Here is a 17,888-nt window from a genome sequence, read left to right as displayed (position 1 = left end):
CCATCCTCTCCCGCCCTGCTCCTGCAGAGCTCTTGTGCACCGCTGAGCTGGAGCAGGTGCAAAGGCCAGCATGGAGCCTGAGCTGCTGATCTCCAGAGTGTCAGGTCTTGTTTCTTTTCATGAATACTTCCTAACAGTAGTAGGGACCACTTGGTACTGGTACAAAACTGGGCTTGTAGAGATTCTTTTTTATTTTTTCCTTCTTTATCCAGTTATTCAGTGATTACTGACTTTCTTTTTAATGTCTTACTGGTCGGTAAGGAATGCAGAGCCATGTCCTGCTGAGTTGACTGCAGGTATAAGGGTACTGTCCCCCCACTACCCTGTTTAAGTAACAAATTTATTCAGTCTTATGTTTCCTGCCTTTGCGCTTCAAACAGCTAGTGTTGCAAGACATGTTAGATGGGGGTAAAGTGTTTAATTCATGTTGATTTTTCACTAGTGTTGGGGGGGTTCTCTTTTTTGTTTTTATTTTTAAAAAGTTGTTAGCATTAAGTGCCAAATCCTGCTCACTCACTTGTTTGACTTACAGTAAAATAAGTAGCAAAAAAATCTGTCAGCACTACTTATTTCAGAGGATTTCTTTACTTTCTTATTTAGTCACATTTATGTAGAATGTAAACCATCACTTTTAAAAGAATGCTCTGTATTAAAAATTGTAAAGAGCAGTAGTGTACTGTTTGCCCTTTGCATTTAATCATGGTTGTGAAAATGTGAATAGACACAGCATTCAAACATGGTTGATTTAAAAGAAATTTCAGTTCACTCGTGTTCGTTCATATTTGAAGGTTGATTTTTTTTTATATTGTATGTGTGCATACGTGTATATATTTTTCATTAACCAAGCGTGCTCATACTGGTGAGAATTTTGTGAGTCTGTCCTTAGAGAAGTGTTTTACTTCAAATAAGTATTCTTAGCTCTATGGAAATTGCAGTGGTCATATATTAATAGAAGGATCCACATTTGGTCTCTCCATCTTAATAAAAAAGTGACGTTGTTTGTGTCAGAGCAAGAAACTGCTCAGTTTGTAGAAAGCAAGTGGCAAGAGAGGAGAGTTACTGAATTGCTCTGAAGAATTACTGAAGCTTACTCAAAAGCTTATTACTCAAACTACCTGAAAAATATAATAAATTTTTAGGTTCAGGAGCTGGTCACAATGAAAAATGTGAGTTTAAAAAAAAAAAAAGTTAAAGAAACCCAATCCACTGCTGCAGGACTGCATAGTTTTATTTTAGGGTAGAATTTATGGTTAAAAATGTATTATTCTTTGTAAGATAAGGAAGCACTAAAGAAATTTCTTTGTGCAAGTTTTGTTCTTATCCACAAGAATCATTATTGTACTTTTGCTTATATCTTTTCTTAGATAGACCTATAGCTATATTGCTACAAAAAATTAGCCCACTGAAACATGAATTGCTGGTAAGTGTGTTAGATACCTTTTAATTCTGTTTTAGAGCTAGTTTTGTTGCTTTGTAGTTGGACAGAGGAAAAAACTTGGGAAATAATTTCTTAGAAAAAGAAAATTTTGGAATAGGGAAACTTTGAGTCTGCCTCAGTAGTGAATCTTTCAATACTTTAGTGACCTTAGTAATTACCTTAGCTGGTAAGATGATGATTAGATAACAAAGTGAAAACCCTGTATGTTCTTTTGTTAATAATTTACCATAAAATACTAGTGTCAGACTTGTCACTAGTGTGATTTAACAGCATAGGGGTACAAGTCAGGCATGCTAACATGTAACTCTTTGTATCTAAAAGTCAAAGTCATATTTTTGAGGATCGTAAGTGTGTTTATAGAAGCTGGATGGAAAAACAATTAAAAAATCATAAAATAGTGATCCCAGTGTAGTTAGAAAACCATAAAATGGATTTCCCATCTGTGTGTAGAGTTACTTGCAGTGTATGTGGGAATGGGGAAGGCAAATCATTGTAATGTCATCTGTAACTTAGGTGCTTAAAACTCATGTTGTTTATGTGTGCTGCTTAGTATGTTGCTCTGTTTCAATACATTAAATCCATTTGAACTACAACCAAGTGCCCCATCTGTCTCTCAGCTGACATTCAGCAATTGAAAAACATTGACTCTTGTACATATTTGTGGTCATAAAATGATCCTTTTTTCATAAATGTATTTAAAAGGCATTAAAAAGCAATATGAAGAAAAAGCATGGTTTTAGAGGTATGAAAAAAAATTAAATCTGCATTCTTTCAGTCTCCAGCAAACAAATCTTCACAAAACCTCTATTTTTCCTCTGTTCTGAAATTCAATACATTTCCTTTTGTAGTGTTACCTTTTCATCCTGGATGGGAAATTTGGTGGTTTTTTCTGTCTTTGTCCACCCCACCCCCCCTTTTTTTAAGTAATTTTTTAGTTTTATATGTTAAAAAAAAATAAAATTTTAAAAATTGCAAGGTGAGAGGGAGAGAAACAAAATGCAACCTTTTGATAGTGGTGAATAGGGTTTCCTCTTTTTGCTATAATTTATAGACTTCTCTGCTTTGCATCTTCAGCAGCATTTGGGGGTGGGGGAGATGTATCTAATCTTTATTGTGGTGGGGCACTTTGCAGTGCAAAGAATTAAATGATGCATGAAATGACCTGTCACACTCTGTGTCACAGTATTATATACACAGAGGAATGCTTAAAAAAGGCAGAAAAAAATTCTTAAAGCCCTGCTTTGTTGCTGTTTTTAACCAAAACATTTGATTTCTGAGTATGTAGATATATTTCTGCGTAATTTATTTTAGCTGAGCCACAGAAGTCCATCAATTACCAAAATAGGAAGAAGAGACATGCTGGATAGTTTCCCTCATCAATTCATTAGGAAAGGTAATGGTGGAAATTTCGTGCCAGGGCTACAACTTTCCTGCAGGGAACAACAAAACTCAGCTTTTGTATCTCATGCTGGAAATAGCTTATGAACTACCTTCTGAATGGCTCCAAGTATCTTCACTACTGTGGAGAAGTTAGGAACATCCTTATGAAGCTTTGCAAAATTAATATAAAATGATTGTACACTTATTAAATCATAATATTCTCAAGGTTGTGCTACATAGTTTCATCTGATTTTGCCTGCAATTGAAAGTGCTTTAATGAAGCTCAGATTGAATCAAGAAACCCACAGTGTAAAAGTCTTGTCTTAGGATCATATGTCCTCCTTTTCACTACAAATACCCTTCTGCCCTTTCACAAGGGTATGGACACAAATCTTCCCTCAGGTGTGGAGCCTAATTCCAAGTGCAAAGTTAGGCCTTACCATTTTAAACAGAAAATAGTCACTTTAAATTGGACTGAGTTTCTTTATTTTCTTCCCCTGTATGCAGAATAGGGCCAGGAATGCAGCAGATAATTATTTCCCCCCCTCAACTGGAGAGTTTGCTCATTGTTAAAGATTTGTTAGTGGGGCAGAAAACCTATTTTGCTTTAAAAAAGTGAAAACCAGAGAACAGCACAGTCCTCCTTGAGTGTTTGAGGTGATAAAATTATGTTCCCTGCTTATCATTATTCAGATTTATAAAGACAGCAGTACCAATGCCAGAACGCTGATTAAGCATCCACCTACTGCATCCCAACTTCTTACCTGCTTAATATTTATGTCTCTATAGTTAATTTCAATAAATAATATATTTAATTAAATACTTCAGATCAGTTAGACAGCAGTTGCTACATTTTGTAGCAAAGGGGGAAAACACTCAGGAGGAACAACTTGTCTTTTTAATCTGCTCAGCATTGTTTAAAGTAGTTTATTTTTTGCCAGACCCAGGAATGGCCTTTTCCACCCTGTTGCATTGAAAGACTCACCATCACATGCTTATGATGGTGGGAAGAAGGTGGCTGAATAGTCGTGTCCTCCACAACCTTGCATTGAAGGCAGGCAGAGTGGGAGGTGGCAGCTCTGTGATTCCAGCTCTGGAGAACGATGATGGGTCTTGAGAACATTGTCCAATTCCCAGCTTTGGGAAGGTGCAAATGTGAGTCCACCTGGGGTTGTGGATTTGAAGTGATTTGGGTGCAGTTCTAATCAGCTCTGCACTTTTATCAAGACTTGGGGAACAGATTGGTGACCCACCGATGTCTGGCATTTTTCTGTTTGGAAGTGCCTTATATTTGATGCTCCAGAGGAAGGTCAGCTTCCTCTTCAAGTACTATGTTTATCAAACTTCAGTTCAGCATCATGGGGGAGAGAGGTGCTGCTTTCTCATGCCATGTCACACACAGACCACATGTAATACTAAAATTCTTATGTGCTACTTCTAAATGGGCTTGAAAAACTGTCCTTGAATAATGGTACACATTGGAGACTCAGCCCAATGTTGCCGGAAGATTCAAAATTTCTGGAGCTTTCTCAGTTCCAATACAAAAAAAAACTGGTTTCAGGATATTTTTGTCTTGCATGAGAATGATTAGTTGATGGCCAGGACTCAAAGTGAAATTCTGGGTGTGGGAGCTATCCCCCAAAAGAAGCACTAGCAAAATCAAAGCTGTTGAACTAAACTCACTTCTGGCACTGGCCAATTCAAGTGGTTTGTGCAATGTTATTTTAGATGGCAGCTGGATCACAGATTTGCTTCTGGGCATTCCTGAGGCTGGGTTAATGGGCTTCACCTTTGTGCCCTGCCTGTGTGGGATCGACAAGGGGCCCAAATGTGTCTGCCTGCATGGGAGCAGGCACACAAAGGAGCTCTGCCATGTCACGTACGGCGTTTAGTCCTTCTGCAACAGTCCCCATGTGGGCTGTGGGAGGCATGTCTGCTCTTCTGCTCATTCATCACCATATGAGCAGTCTGGAGACCTGCGTAGTTTTACATTCGGTGCAGTGATGCAACAGAAGAGAAAATCTCTACCGTTTCCATGGCAACTTGTGCGTCGGACCCTGGCTGGAGCTAGGCAGCAGGATGCTGTCAGTCCCTGCAGTTGGGGACTTCAGTAGAACCTCATCAAAGGAAAGCACCTACTCTTGTGGTCCCCCAAGCCCCTCTTGTTATTAGCATATGAGGACCGTGGTGAATACATTACCATAAGTGCAGATCTAGATTTCCTGTTATAATCTTATTCCATCATATTTCAACCCATGCTGCTGCTTTGTTTTGATTTGGCCTTCTATGTGCAGATAGTCATTGCAGAACACTTCAGAATTATCCACGCAAATCTTGCTGAGGATGGCATGGTCAGATGCAAGTTAGTACTAGGTGACTGCTGACCTATGTAAAATGGTCTGGAAAGCTCAATTCTGTCACTAGCTGGCACACACCAACAGCCTGGATGCTGTCAGTGCCCATGCCTCCTTTAGCAGGACTCTTAAGGAGACGGGGGATGGATCCTTCTTCCTTTTTTTCCCCAGAGTGGTAGTTCCTTCAATTCAGATCACATACTGAGAAACACTTTATAGATTATTCCATCCTACAAGTTTCCTGGCTGGAATCATCTTTGCATTTATGCATTTATCTCTGCATAGGTTTGCATATGTATTTGCATAGTTCATAAGTCACACAAAAGCCACTCCTATTCAATAAATACTAGATGGCAGAGATGGTATATCTTTTTTTACCAAAATGTGACTTATCATATCTTAGTCATAATTCTATAACTACTTGGTTTCCATTGGAGTGTTTTATTTAAAATTCATATTGTCTTCACTGGATATTTATGATACCTTCCTACAGTCATAAGAAGCTTAACACTTCTGCTTATAGAACAAAATAAATATTTGATCTAATTTGTAGCTAGCCTGAGAAGGTTTCTAATTAGAGCAGTTGTACTTTAGATGGTGTAAGATCTCTCAAGGTGATTATGTGCATATATGTGACATCTTTACCATAACTGTAGAAAGCATGGGGAAAAAAATCCACCACTGTTCACAAAAAGCTTCTGTTGTGTTGTATAATGCAACAGTCCCAAGCATTTGCTACTGTAATTACATGGCACAATCCATAAGCAAGACTTTACTTTTCCTATTTTACTCAGCTTTCTAACATGCCAAAATGGCTTCCTCTTTTAAGCAATTATAGCTCATGCAGAATTTGAGCTCATTGGGAGTTGTCTGTCAAAATGTTTTTAATGAAAAATTGAGTTTGCATAACACTGACACATTGATGTCTTTTGCTTCTAACTGTTGACACTGATGGGCTAAAATGCTTGATTTTTTTGAGGAGGGAGAAAATTGCATTAGTTCAGCTCATTTAGAGAATCTCTGTTTGCTGAATTAATTTGTTAAGCTTTGTTTTCTGCTGAATATTAAACTCTGTTTTTGAACTGTGCATATACTGCCTGAGGGAAACAGCTCTAGCTCTCCTTTTCCATGGCTACATGTTTTTGTGATGCAGCCCAGGCCTGAACTAGGGATGCCATGCAGAGCTGGCACTGTAGGCTGTGTTAGGGGAGACATGGTCCGATCGAAATGATGCTTCCCAGACTCTGGTGTTGCACCTCAGCAGCTAAATAAGTCACAGTTTTTACCTAAGAATTGTTTTGGTTGATTCAATTGGTGTGGTGAAACCTGTCCCTCCATGTAATGACTTGTGAGTAGATGCTCACTTTTGTGAAGCTCTAGCTAAATTAGCAACAGTATACAATTAATCATGGCAAATGCCTTGATGGTTGTTCCTTCACTGATACCCTCTTGTTCACAGTAGAGATATATGAATGCTAAAGCATGTTACCAGTTTCAAGGTGACATTTTTAGCTCTGTTTCACCATCCCAGTAAACATCTGAAGATCACAGTTGTTATTTTCTTTGTTCCCTGACACACGCTCAAATTTGAGGGAGATATGTAGTATACTCTGCCTTTATCTGAAATAAGCTCTGAAATTTAAAATAAGCAGAGAGAACTCCACCAGGAAGAACACAAGTTGCATCAGCGCCCCTGCCCTCAGCTGTCATTGGAAGATGGCCACGTGGAAAGCAGACAAACGGCCCTGCTGGCTGGCACGTCGGTGCTCTGCTGCCATTTGGTTTTGTTGGGATTGTGAAAGGTTGTCAGAGATGGGGAGCATATCTTTCCTAGTTGTGTGGTGTCTGCTGTGCAAGGCACTCCAAGTCCTTCTTGGACATCTTTGAATTAAGTTTCACCACCACTGTGTATTTCGGTATTGTCTCTGTTATGGAAGAGAGGAGACTTGGACAGATGCAGATGAAGCTGATTGCTGAAGGTCACACCACAATTCTCTGGTAGTGCTGCCTTGCTGCTTTCCAGCGTTGTCTCAGAGGCAAGGTTGTCCTTTTCCCTCAAGGGTGCTGAAGGGTATAGCCCTTTATTTTTTTGCCTCCTCATCCTGTTTTTGAGCAGAGTAAAATTGTCTGGACCAGTGAAGCAAGTTGGCTTCAGGCATCTTGTCAAATTAACTTTCCTTGTCTGTGTGTGTGTGGGCTGTGTGGCAGGAGTCAGCAGGTACAAAAGGTACAGGCATACTGGCAGTGTCAGAGGGCTAGTCAAAGGCACTTACAGGACCCATAAGAGTTGTCACTGTGAGAAACAGTCTATTTTAAACTTACATTTGAGTCAAGAGTAAAAGATCAAATGTGTTTATAATTATTGCCATCATGCCTAGCTGACAACAGATTGACCTCCATGCACCGTCCAACTCCACCAGTATGCATGAGAGCTGCTGTCAGCCAGGTCAAAAAGGAAATTTACAATTGCACAAAGCTGTCTGTCTAACCCTATGCATTTAATATTGGCACTGATGAGTGATGCTTGGAGACTCTCCAGCCACGGGTTAGCTGGTGACAGGAATCCCCAAGAGTAGGGTAGCTGCTGTGAGTAATTGGTCAGGAACCTGGTGGATACCAAAATATTCAGAAATAAGCAGCAGGAGATTTCCTGCAGGGTCCAAGGGAGTTTGTGCAGCTAATTCAGAGGCTAGAATATGAAAAGTGCACTGTTTTCCTCACTAGCTCACAAAAATAAAATGGGACTGTGGTGGCCTCTGACATCATTATGTGGTCATCACTCAGTCGCAATTGAACATGTTCAGCCAGGTAGCTCCAGTAGCTGCTGTTGATGTCCAGGCATGGGGATGTGGGAGGTGGAAACTGTTAGCTTTTCTTTTTCATGTGTTACTTACCCTTCCCCTCAGCGTGTCACCTTCAAGGTTGACCTTGACCAGGGCTCAGCAAGGCTGTGCATGCTAATGTGCAGCAGAAGGGGTGCCTGCTATACTTTGGTGCTGGGAGAAAGAAAAGCTACTGCAAAGCTGAGAGTCGTTTTCCCTCTTATAATGGTAACAGCAGGAATGTTGTGTGACACTGACCCAAAGTTTCCAGGCTGTGATTGTTACATTTATTGTTGTATTATGATGTAGTTACTCTAACACATCAACAAATGTAATCTTTTGTTTGCCCCTTCCTCAGAAAAAGGACTTCTCATCTTCCAGTGATAGACATCTTGGCTCTGACAGAAATTCAAGGTCTTCTACTTCGTGCCTTCAGCCTCCTTAGGCCAGCAAAACTGCTGATAGTGGAAAAGAAGGTCTGATGAGTACTAGCAAATCCTACATATACATTAAATCCCCAACACATTCTGTGTCACAGAATATGTTGGTAGCCTCTCATAAACTACTTGCAGTAGTTTATGTCTCCACTAATGTGTTCCTGAAGCCGGAAGCCCTTTTCAATGCAATGCAAATGGAATAATGTGAAATAAAAACATTCTGGATAAATGTAGGGAGCAGAGTTGTCAGCAACCAGTCAGGAGGAAAGGTGGATCTGGTTTGTTAGGCATACATTACAGTGTGTAGCTAACAGTGACAGCAGATACATGAATTGCTCTGACTTTCTTGGGGAGATACTGACCCAGAATCCACTTGGAGGGAAGAATAACCATTCCCTTTAATGATGCAAAATCAGACTAGGTTGAAAGAGCAGTGACCCCTGTCATAAAAAAAAAAAACTACTGCCTGTTCTTACTATCACTTTTGTTGGGCAGAAGTTAGTTCACTGAAGCTTGTTCATTTAGGAGTGATAAATATGAGAATGCTTTGTTGCGCTCGTTCTTGCCTCCTACCCTGATGAAATGAACTGTCCAGGGACTCTAGCAGACCGGGAAACCTAAGGGGTATTTAACAACATGCAGAAGCTGAAGGGAGACTCATTGCAGAGGGACCTGGATAGGTTGGAGAGTTGGGCTGATTCCAACGGGATGAGGTTCAACAAGGCCAAGTGCCGGGTCCTGCACTTTGGCCACAACAGCCCTGTGCAGCGCTACAGGCTGGGGACAGAGTGGCTGGAGAGCAGCCAGACAGAGAGGGACCTGGGAGTTTGGGTTGACAAGAAGCTGAACATGAGCCAGCAGTGTGCCCAGGTGGCCAAGAAGGCCAACGGCATCCTGGCCTGGATCAGGAACAGTGTGGCCAGCAGGTCCAAGGAAGTGATTCTTCCCCTGTACTCAGCACTGGTGAGGCCACACCTCGAGTACTGTGTCCAGTTCTGGGCCCCTCAGTTCAGGAAGGATATTGAGGTCCTGGAGCAGGTCCAGAGGAGGGCAACAGGGCTGGTGAAGGGACTCGAGCACAAGTCCTATGAGGAGAGGCTGAGGGAGCTGGGGCTGTTCAGTCTGGAGAAGAGGAGGCTCAGGGGAGACCTCATCACTCTTTACAACTCCCTGAAAGGAGGTTGTAGCCAGGTGGGCGTTGGTCCCTTTTCCCAGGCAACTATCAGCAAGACAAGAGGGCATGGTCTCAAGTTGTGCCAGGGGAGGTTTAGGTTAGATATTAGAAAGAATTTCTTTACAGAGAGGGTGATCAGGCATTGGAATGGGCTGCCCAGGGAAGTGGTGGATTCTCAGTCCCTGGAGATTTTTAAAAAGAGACTGGATGTGGCACTTAGTGCCATGGTCTAGTAACCGCAGCGGTAGTGGATCAAGGGTTGGACTTGATGATCTCGGAGGTCCCTTCCAACCCAGCTGATTCAACGATTCTATGATTCTATGATTAGCGCTCAAGTGTCTAGGTAACTCTCTTAAAAGCTAAGATGAAAAGTTTTGATGAAAGTGACCTTCACGCTTGATGTTCCCTCTTTGCTTTTCTCCACACTTGAAGCTCTAGTAATCACTTTTTTTCCGCTTTGTCACTGTATCACTTAATTGATGAAACATTTCCATAGCTCATCAGGAATTTGGATCCAGGCTAGTAATATCTGCAAGTGTTGGGTGCTTGCAAAACAAAGGCTGATACAAAGAGTCAGATCTTCTCTTTGTAGTGAACTGAACAAAAACTGGACATAGGTTGCTAGATACAGGTTTTTAATATTTTAATTAATACTTGATTATAAGTTTAAGAAAGGATAAAATTATCATCAAATGTTTCTTTGAGTATGCCATGCTGTCCCCTCTGAGCAGTGCAAAAATGTGCTGGAGAGCACAAGGAAAGTATGTTGGGAATGGAAAGAGTATGTACAACAAGGGCCTTGTAACCCTGGGGACTCTTGGGCAGCAGACTGAAAATGCAGGGTATGCTGTAGGAGGATGACGTGTAGTCATGTCTAGACCAAATGAGAGGACAGGGAAGAAAGGAGATGTGGCATTTGAGTAGAAAGGAAAGGAAAGAAGAAATATCCAACGCTTAGAAATAAGGAGAGCATTAAGTGCCAGTAGTCAGACTGGAAGACAAGAGTAAGGAACCATTTGGGAAGGAGTTCCCTGGAGTAGTTTTCTTTATTTTTGATTTAAAATTGCAGGAGGCTTTTGTAATTGTGACTGAAACTGAAATTAATGGCCCCATTTGAGATACCAGTGCCTGCTTGATTGCTTGAAACAGGGAATAGTTTAGGTAAAAACAATGTATCTTTCTTTTAAGATAATTAAAGTTTTATTTTGCTTGAAATGGAACTTTTCATAGGGTGTTAATGGCATAAATCATGCTGATATTTCTTTAGCTTAAAGTGAGCAAAAGAGTAAAAACTTTATTTTCCTGCATTGAAATAATTATTTTAGCGTATTTTTCATTCTGAACTTTTCATTGAAGTGGAAAAAGAGAAAATAACAGTTTTACCAAAAATTATGCTTGTGATTTTTGAAGCTCTTAAGTGTTTCTGGAGACATGGAGGACTCATAACACATTCTAGAGTAGTTTCCTCCTAATATGCATGGAGAAAATCTTCCTCTGATGTCAGCTACAAGTGCATACAGATGAAGGTACATAACAGAGAGGCTTTTTCATTGCCTTGCAGTAGTGGTTCTTAGTCTGACTGACCTTCTTGGATGAAGTTTAAAACTCAGAATGGAGTCAGGCTCTTCTCTGTGGTGCCAAGCAATAGGACAAGAGGCAGCAAGCAGAAACTGATGCACAGGAAGTTCCACCTGTATATGAGGAAGAACTTCTTTACTGTGTAGGTGACTGTTGCCCAGAGAGGTTGTGGAGTCTTCCTCACTGGAGATATTCAAGAACTGTCTGGATGCAGTGTGCTCTAGGATGACCCTGCTTGAGCAGGGAGGTTTGACCAGATGACCCACTGTGGTCCCTTCCAACCTGGTCCATTTTGTGATTTTGTGTTCACCCTTCGCAGGCAACTGAGATGCCATGTCCCTCTGGTAGGTCTGGCATTGGAGCACCATAGCCTTGTAGATCTGAGTTGATGACAAGTGATGCTGTCAGGCTCCTCTCAACACAGTGAAATGCTTCTTGTCCACTCTGGAGAAGAGCAGTTACCCCTCCAGGTATCAGAGATGAGCAGTTCCTTCTCCAGATATCCTCAGATTGGAAAAAAGCCCTATGTTTTTAATCAGCAAATAACTTTGGATAAAGCTCAGCTAAAGGGGAAAAGGTGGTATATTTTCATAGAGATTGGGTTGTGGAAAAAGCAGCATTATTCTATCACAAATTAATTGTAGGTACCCAACCGTCGTGTAACCTATTAAGTATCTCAGGATATTTTCATCTTTGTGACTTCATTCCCACTGAGGATTTGTTCAGGACATGTGTTAACTTACAAGTAATATATAAACAAGGTGTGAACAGTTCAGTTAAGTGGTAACCTGAGGTTAAAAACACAGTGATCAAATTCAGTGTCTGAAGTTGGCAGGGAGATTGTCTTACCACCTTGGGAAGACTTGAAATTAAACTTGTTTTGAAATGTAGGTGTTAAGTCTGTGAAAAAAAATCACTTGTGCATCTAAATGAAGTGGCTTTCCGAGTTGAAGAGAGCACGTTGAACTCTTCATCTAAATGAAGCGGCTTTCCAAGTTGAAGAGAGCATGTTGAACTCTTAGGCTGCCTTAGGAGAGAGGGCCTGCGCTCCCACCATGTAACCTTTCTGCTGGGGTGGCATTTTGTAGCATCTGTGAGGAGAAAATCTTTAGGTAAAATCAGAGCCGTACTCCCTATCTGGCTGCCCTCGGCCCCTATCACCAACAGCAGGTAGGGCTGTGCTGTCAGCTGCTTGAACTAACAAAGACAACAGCTTTGGATTTATTTTTGTTGGGCTTCTGAGACCTTATTAACTTGAAGAGAGTTTTTGGAGATACTGAATTTCTGCACTGTGCTTATGTTTAGCTTTTTGTTCTCCCTGGTGTTGCCTTCAAGTAAATGTATGGGGAGTAGCCTTAAAAGGTGCAAAAATTCCTTCCCATTTTAGAGTAAACAGGAGGAGAATTAAGCTCCTTCCTGCAGTAATTGGATCTTCTGATTGCCATGGCTTTTGAAGATGATTGTGTATTTTCCTGTATGTAATGGATTATGCATGTGCCTGTGAACTAAAAGGTAGCTTGGCTGTGAAATTCCAACGAGTTTTTCTCTACAATCATTTTACTCTGGTTATTTACCTTGTAGGCTGACCACGGACGTATACCATCCTAGCCTAGAGCATGAGGCAGGGGAAGTCCAGTTGTTGTGTCTTGCATTCTTCTCAAGCCATAGGCAGTTGGTGACTGTCTGGACCCTTTGGAAAATGAAAGCCCTTGCAAGGTTACAGTATTGAGGATTCAAATGAATGTGGGAACAGAGGCGAAAGTGGAATGGATGGAAAGCTCCTTAAGCTGGTTGAAGTGTAACCCAGTTCATCTGTGGAGCAAACAGCAGCTTTCTGTCACCCCTAGTCAGCAAAAAAAAAAGCACAGTTGCAGTTGGCTTGTCAGTATCCAACCACTGTCTTCAAAGCTTGTCTGTTGTCTCAAGATTTCTAATCTCAGGCTTTAAATTCGGACGATAGCTGTGTCTCTAGGTCTGTGTTTGTGCAGTAATACACATGGTATATTTGAAGACCATCCTACCAGCAGGGCTCCAAAACACTCATGATATGTAAATGTTACAATCACTGTTTTGCATAAACCACAAAGCCTTTCCTTTCTTTTGACAGATTGAAGACATCGTTACAAGAATGCAGGATGACAAAACAGGTGGAGTTCCCATCCGCACTGTCAAGAGCTTTCTGTCCAAAATCCCCAGTGTCGTCACTGGTAAGAACCCTGGTTAACAGAGAAGGGAACATAAGCTGGTACTTGCTGACTATAAGCAAACATGCTAAAGCCACAAAAAAGAAGGAACATAAGGAAAAAATGCCTCCGTCTGCTTAATTTTTCTGCATGTTGTTCTGTTACAGGCTGAAGCATTGAACAAATATTTCTTAATTATGTTTTAATAAGCAAGCATTTATATTTCTTTGGAATGAGTTATTAAAAAATGTTATATAGCTTTTGTGGCTATCAGAGTATCACCAGTCAGAGTCATTCCCTATGACAGGGGTAGGACAATCTTAGGGAAGAGGTCAGGAAAGAGAGTTGAAAGTATTTTCTCACTCCTATGCAGATACTCCTACTGGACTTGAATTACAGGTAGAGGAATGTGAAATACCTTTCATGCATGTGTGCTACTTTATTAAAGCTCTATGTACAAAAGCGTGGGTGGTGCAGAAATTGGGAGTGAGAGTACAAAACCGTTCATCCATGTCTTTCCAGACAGGGTATCTTCCAGTGCAGTGGAGACCTTTGCCACTGATAGATGATGAGTGATTCAGGGTGATGTGAATTGTATGGAGGATTTGCATTTGGGTTTCTGGTACCCGTTTTCAAAAGTAGTATTGACTACAGTGGCAGAAAACTACTATTTTCCCTCTCTCCACCAGTAGACCATTGTCCAGTGTGAGATACCCAACTACTCCTGACACTTTGAATTTATAATGTTGTGTATCTTTCTAAAGCAAATAACAGTTTTCTCTATCTTGCTGAGTCTCTTTCCAAATCAGACCAGATACTCACACTGATGAGTCTGTTTAGGGAAGTTTCCCCTCCTGTTCTGAGAAGTGAGGGGCATCATTCTCTGTGACTGTGATTTCGCTGCAGTAAAATTCAAATGGTCATTAAAAATGCAAAAGTTGCATTATTGCATTTAGACACCACCAATAACTGAGAGAAGACTGGCACTTCAGAGGGACCTTTCTTACTCTTGGGATTTTTATCCTATTGTAAAGTAATGGAAAAATTCCTCTTGTCAACAGGGATGCTGGCAGTGCAGCTGGTGTCAAGGCATTGCAAAGAGGGTTCTCTGCAGAGGAACATATGTGATACTTAAAGCACTTAAAAATGTTTTTACTGTAAAAATTGTTGGACTGAGCAGAGTTTGAAGTTGTTTTGATTGATTCAGGAGAGTGATTTGATTTCCTTGCATCAGAAAAAATGTCCAACTTAAGCTACAGGAATGGAATACAAATCTAGAGGGTTCCTGGGGGTATGTCAGGGAATGTAAAAATTGGAATGATGTTTTTACTTAAAGGCATCTCAGTCCAGTTATTTTCTTTTTATTGAGCAACAGGGTCTTCTGTTGGAAATTGATTTCAGGGTGGTGACTCAGTGTAACTGGCAGTTTCAGGGTTAGGGTTTTACAGGGGAAAAGAAACATGAATCCAGAATGAGATGTGAAAATTATGTTACTAAATTGCAGGTTATGGCTGGATCAGGTATGAGCTAACTATTCTTGAAGGTTCCTGGGGAAAACAACCGGTTTTCTGATTTGAAAACTTATTGCATAAGCTCAAGTCTGCAATACACAGACTGGATGTCTTAGGATTGACTCAGCTAAAACAGGTTTCTGATATTCCTGTTCATATTCATAGCATTAAAAAGTAATTGATCTAATCATCAAGGTACCTCATGTTACTCAAAAGAAAAAGGAAACAGGAGACCTCACAGCATCTTTAAACCATGGTTAGGAGCTCCCTGGCACGATTGAAACTGCTCCTTTGCATTCGGTTCTGGAACAGAAGCTGCAGTTGCATTGTCTTGAAATGGTTGGTTTTCACAACACAGGGAATAGTGAGAGGGTGAAGATAAAATAAGAACAAAACCTCTCTCCAAGGCTCACAGAAAATTCTCAGATTTGGAGGGGAACAAGCTCAGTACCATTCCCTTCAGGTGATTTGGAGACACCTCCCTTGTGATGCATGGACAGTGCATGAAGCTTCTGAGTTTGAAAAGTATGGGAAAATAACAGCCCAGCTGAGAGCCCAAAGTGTTCTCCATTTCTCATTTCTCCTTTCAGATGCATAGACCTGCCTATTTGTAGACCAAAACCAAAAGAAATGTATCTATAATATCAGTACTTGTGATGGGTGAAAAGGCAACAGCATCTACATTTGAATGGAAGCTGAGGACCCTGCATTTGTTCAGTCTGGGGAAGGAAAAACTGAAGGGAAAGAGAGGCTATAGAGAAGAGAGGATCGGATCCTTTCTTTGGAGTGCATGGTGAAAGCACCAAAGACAACGTACACACGTTGCAGGGAAAGAAATCCCAACTAGATTTAGATTTAGGGAAAAAGTTATTTATGGTCAGAGCAGCTGAGCATGGGCCCAGTGGCCTGGAGAAGCTGTGGAACCAGTGGTTTGCAGCTGCTCAGGGACCCCTGAGCTCAGCTGAACTGAGCAGTCTGACCCAAATGTGCACTTGGCCTTGCTTTGGATGAAGTTTGGACTAGACAACCTCCAGAGAATCTTTCCAACCTGAACTATTCTTATGATCATTGGATACTCAGTTTTAGTGCTTGTCTAATTCCACACAAGGTCATGAACACAAGAGGAAGAGCTTGTATTTTCAAAAACGTCGTACCCCCTCTTGGGAAGAGCTTAATTCTAGAGCCTGGCATTCTCACACACTTTTTATTTCTACCTGAAAAATAAAACAGCAATGCTGAGATGTGATTTACTTGGCAGGCTCACAGTGACTGTGATTAACAGGGATTTATTTTTGCTTGACACTTCTATTGTAATTGCTTCTCACAGGAGAAATGTCAAATCTTAGAGAAAAAGAAATATTACAGGAGTGCTTTGGTGCTCTAAACAGGCAGCTCTGTTTATAGTACAGCAAAGTGGGTGTTTGATTTAAAGTTTGAATACCAGGGAAAGAACAGCTCATCTGTGTTTTGCTTTCATCTGTCCTGATGCCTTAGGTGTGAATGAGGCATTGGGTAATATGACGAGAAGGAGCCTCAGGGAGTTATCATTAATGGTCCTCTCTTGACAACAGGAATCTGGGAAAAAGGATGGAAAAAACTTTTTTGAATGTATGATTAGTGTGTGTGGGGATGCTGTGCCAAAGACACATTTTAATCTGCATTAGAAGTAGCTTTGCGTACCCACTTCTCCAGCTTTTGGCTCAAAGTAGGTCAGTCAAAGGAGGACATATCACACCATTATCTTCTTGGCTAAATCTTCACTTTTACAGGCAAGCCATATAGAATGAAAGTAAGATGGAACCAGTCTGTGTGGCATCTGCGTGCATGTGTCAGACATTGTCCAACGTTAAGTTTCAAGTATGGAGTGAAAAAATGCCTGAGGGCAGGTATTGAGTAGTGTTGTGATCCATGCCCAGAATGGATTGTGAGCCAATGCACATGATGGCAGTTACTGCAATAAATGGAGTTATACATTTGTCTTTTAGTGAGAAAAAATTTCCTCGGTAATTATTTTTTTTTCTGTAAATGAATTGGCAATTCTCTATTTTCCCAGTCATCAGACTCTTGTAAGAACATCTCATTATACTAACTAGCAACGAAACTGTTTTTCTCATCCTTTTTTCAATTTTCTTGTAATTGCATCTTAAAACTAACTTCCTTTTTATTAGGAGTACCAAAACCATACTTTCTTCTCCCACTGATTCAGACTTGGTCCTATACAGCATTGCCAGAAAAAGTCAGAGAGAAGTCAGTGCTGCAACAGCTAAGCTTTCCAGGGCAAAAAGCCACCTTCATGCTTCCCAGTCTGCCCCGCATTCCCAAACTCATTCCAGATTCTCCTGGTCTTTTTGTGTACTGATTCTGTGTACCAGCATCTTTGCTACCATAACCCAAGGGAGACATGCAGCCTAAAATCCTTGCACTATTCTGCCCTCCTCCCAAGAGGTTTTGATACAGCTGCATTCTGACCCAGACCCCCGACTTCAAGCAGGCCTGTCCCCATAGCTCCATTTTGAGTGACGCCTCCTCCTCCCAGCAGCAGTCCCCTAGCTGGTCCCTTGCTCGCTCACTGCTCCTCACCCTTACACCAACACTCAGTTCTCTTCTTGCGCTGCTCCCAGAGCTGCCCGAGTGGCTGTGAGCAGACTGATGGGTTATGTCCTGGCTGCACTGTCTTGGATTAACTGCTGCCATGCAAGCTTCATGCACACAGCCCTGCCAGTGCATTTCACTCCTGTCCTGTCATGTCTGTCTTATGTAAGTCCTGGACCTCTCTGAGCAGAAAGTGCCAGTATTCCTGAAATGTGCCAGATGGCCTGTCGCTACTCGAGACTTAAGAGCTAAACCAAATTTAAACTGCCGTGTGTCTCTTGTCTGAAGAAGCCAGCATGTGTCTTGGCAAATGCCTGTGGAGTTGTCCCAGAACACATCAGAATGTCACTCACTCAAAGCAAATGCATTTGGCTGGAGTACAGAAATCCCACAGTGTTGTGAAAGAGAGACTTTATTAT

The 17,888-nt window shown here is 41.3% G+C and overlaps 1 protein-coding gene across 6 annotated transcripts in view; it reads left to right on the top strand.

The window, feature by feature from the left end:
• Positions 1-17,888, top strand: part of RGS6 (regulator of G protein signaling 6) — a 271,553-nt gene that overhangs the window by 151,756 nt on the left and 101,909 nt on the right. For all 6 annotated transcript variants that reach the window (XM_027707478.1, XM_027707471.1, XM_027707444.1 and 3 more), the window contains one exon: positions 13,291-13,390. In XM_027707478.1, the coding sequence (XP_027563279.1) occupies positions 13,291-13,390 (100 nt within the window). The remainder of the gene's footprint in view (positions 1-13,290; positions 13,391-17,888) is intronic.

Source organism: Neopelma chrysocephalum, unplaced genomic scaffold (assembly GCF_003984885.1).
Source record: "Neopelma chrysocephalum unplaced genomic scaffold, ASM398488v2 Primary Assembly neopelma1_24, whole genome shotgun sequence".
Taxonomy (NCBI): domain Eukaryota; kingdom Metazoa; phylum Chordata; class Aves; order Passeriformes; family Pipridae; genus Neopelma; species Neopelma chrysocephalum.
This window is presented reverse-complemented; position numbering and strand designations above follow the sequence as displayed.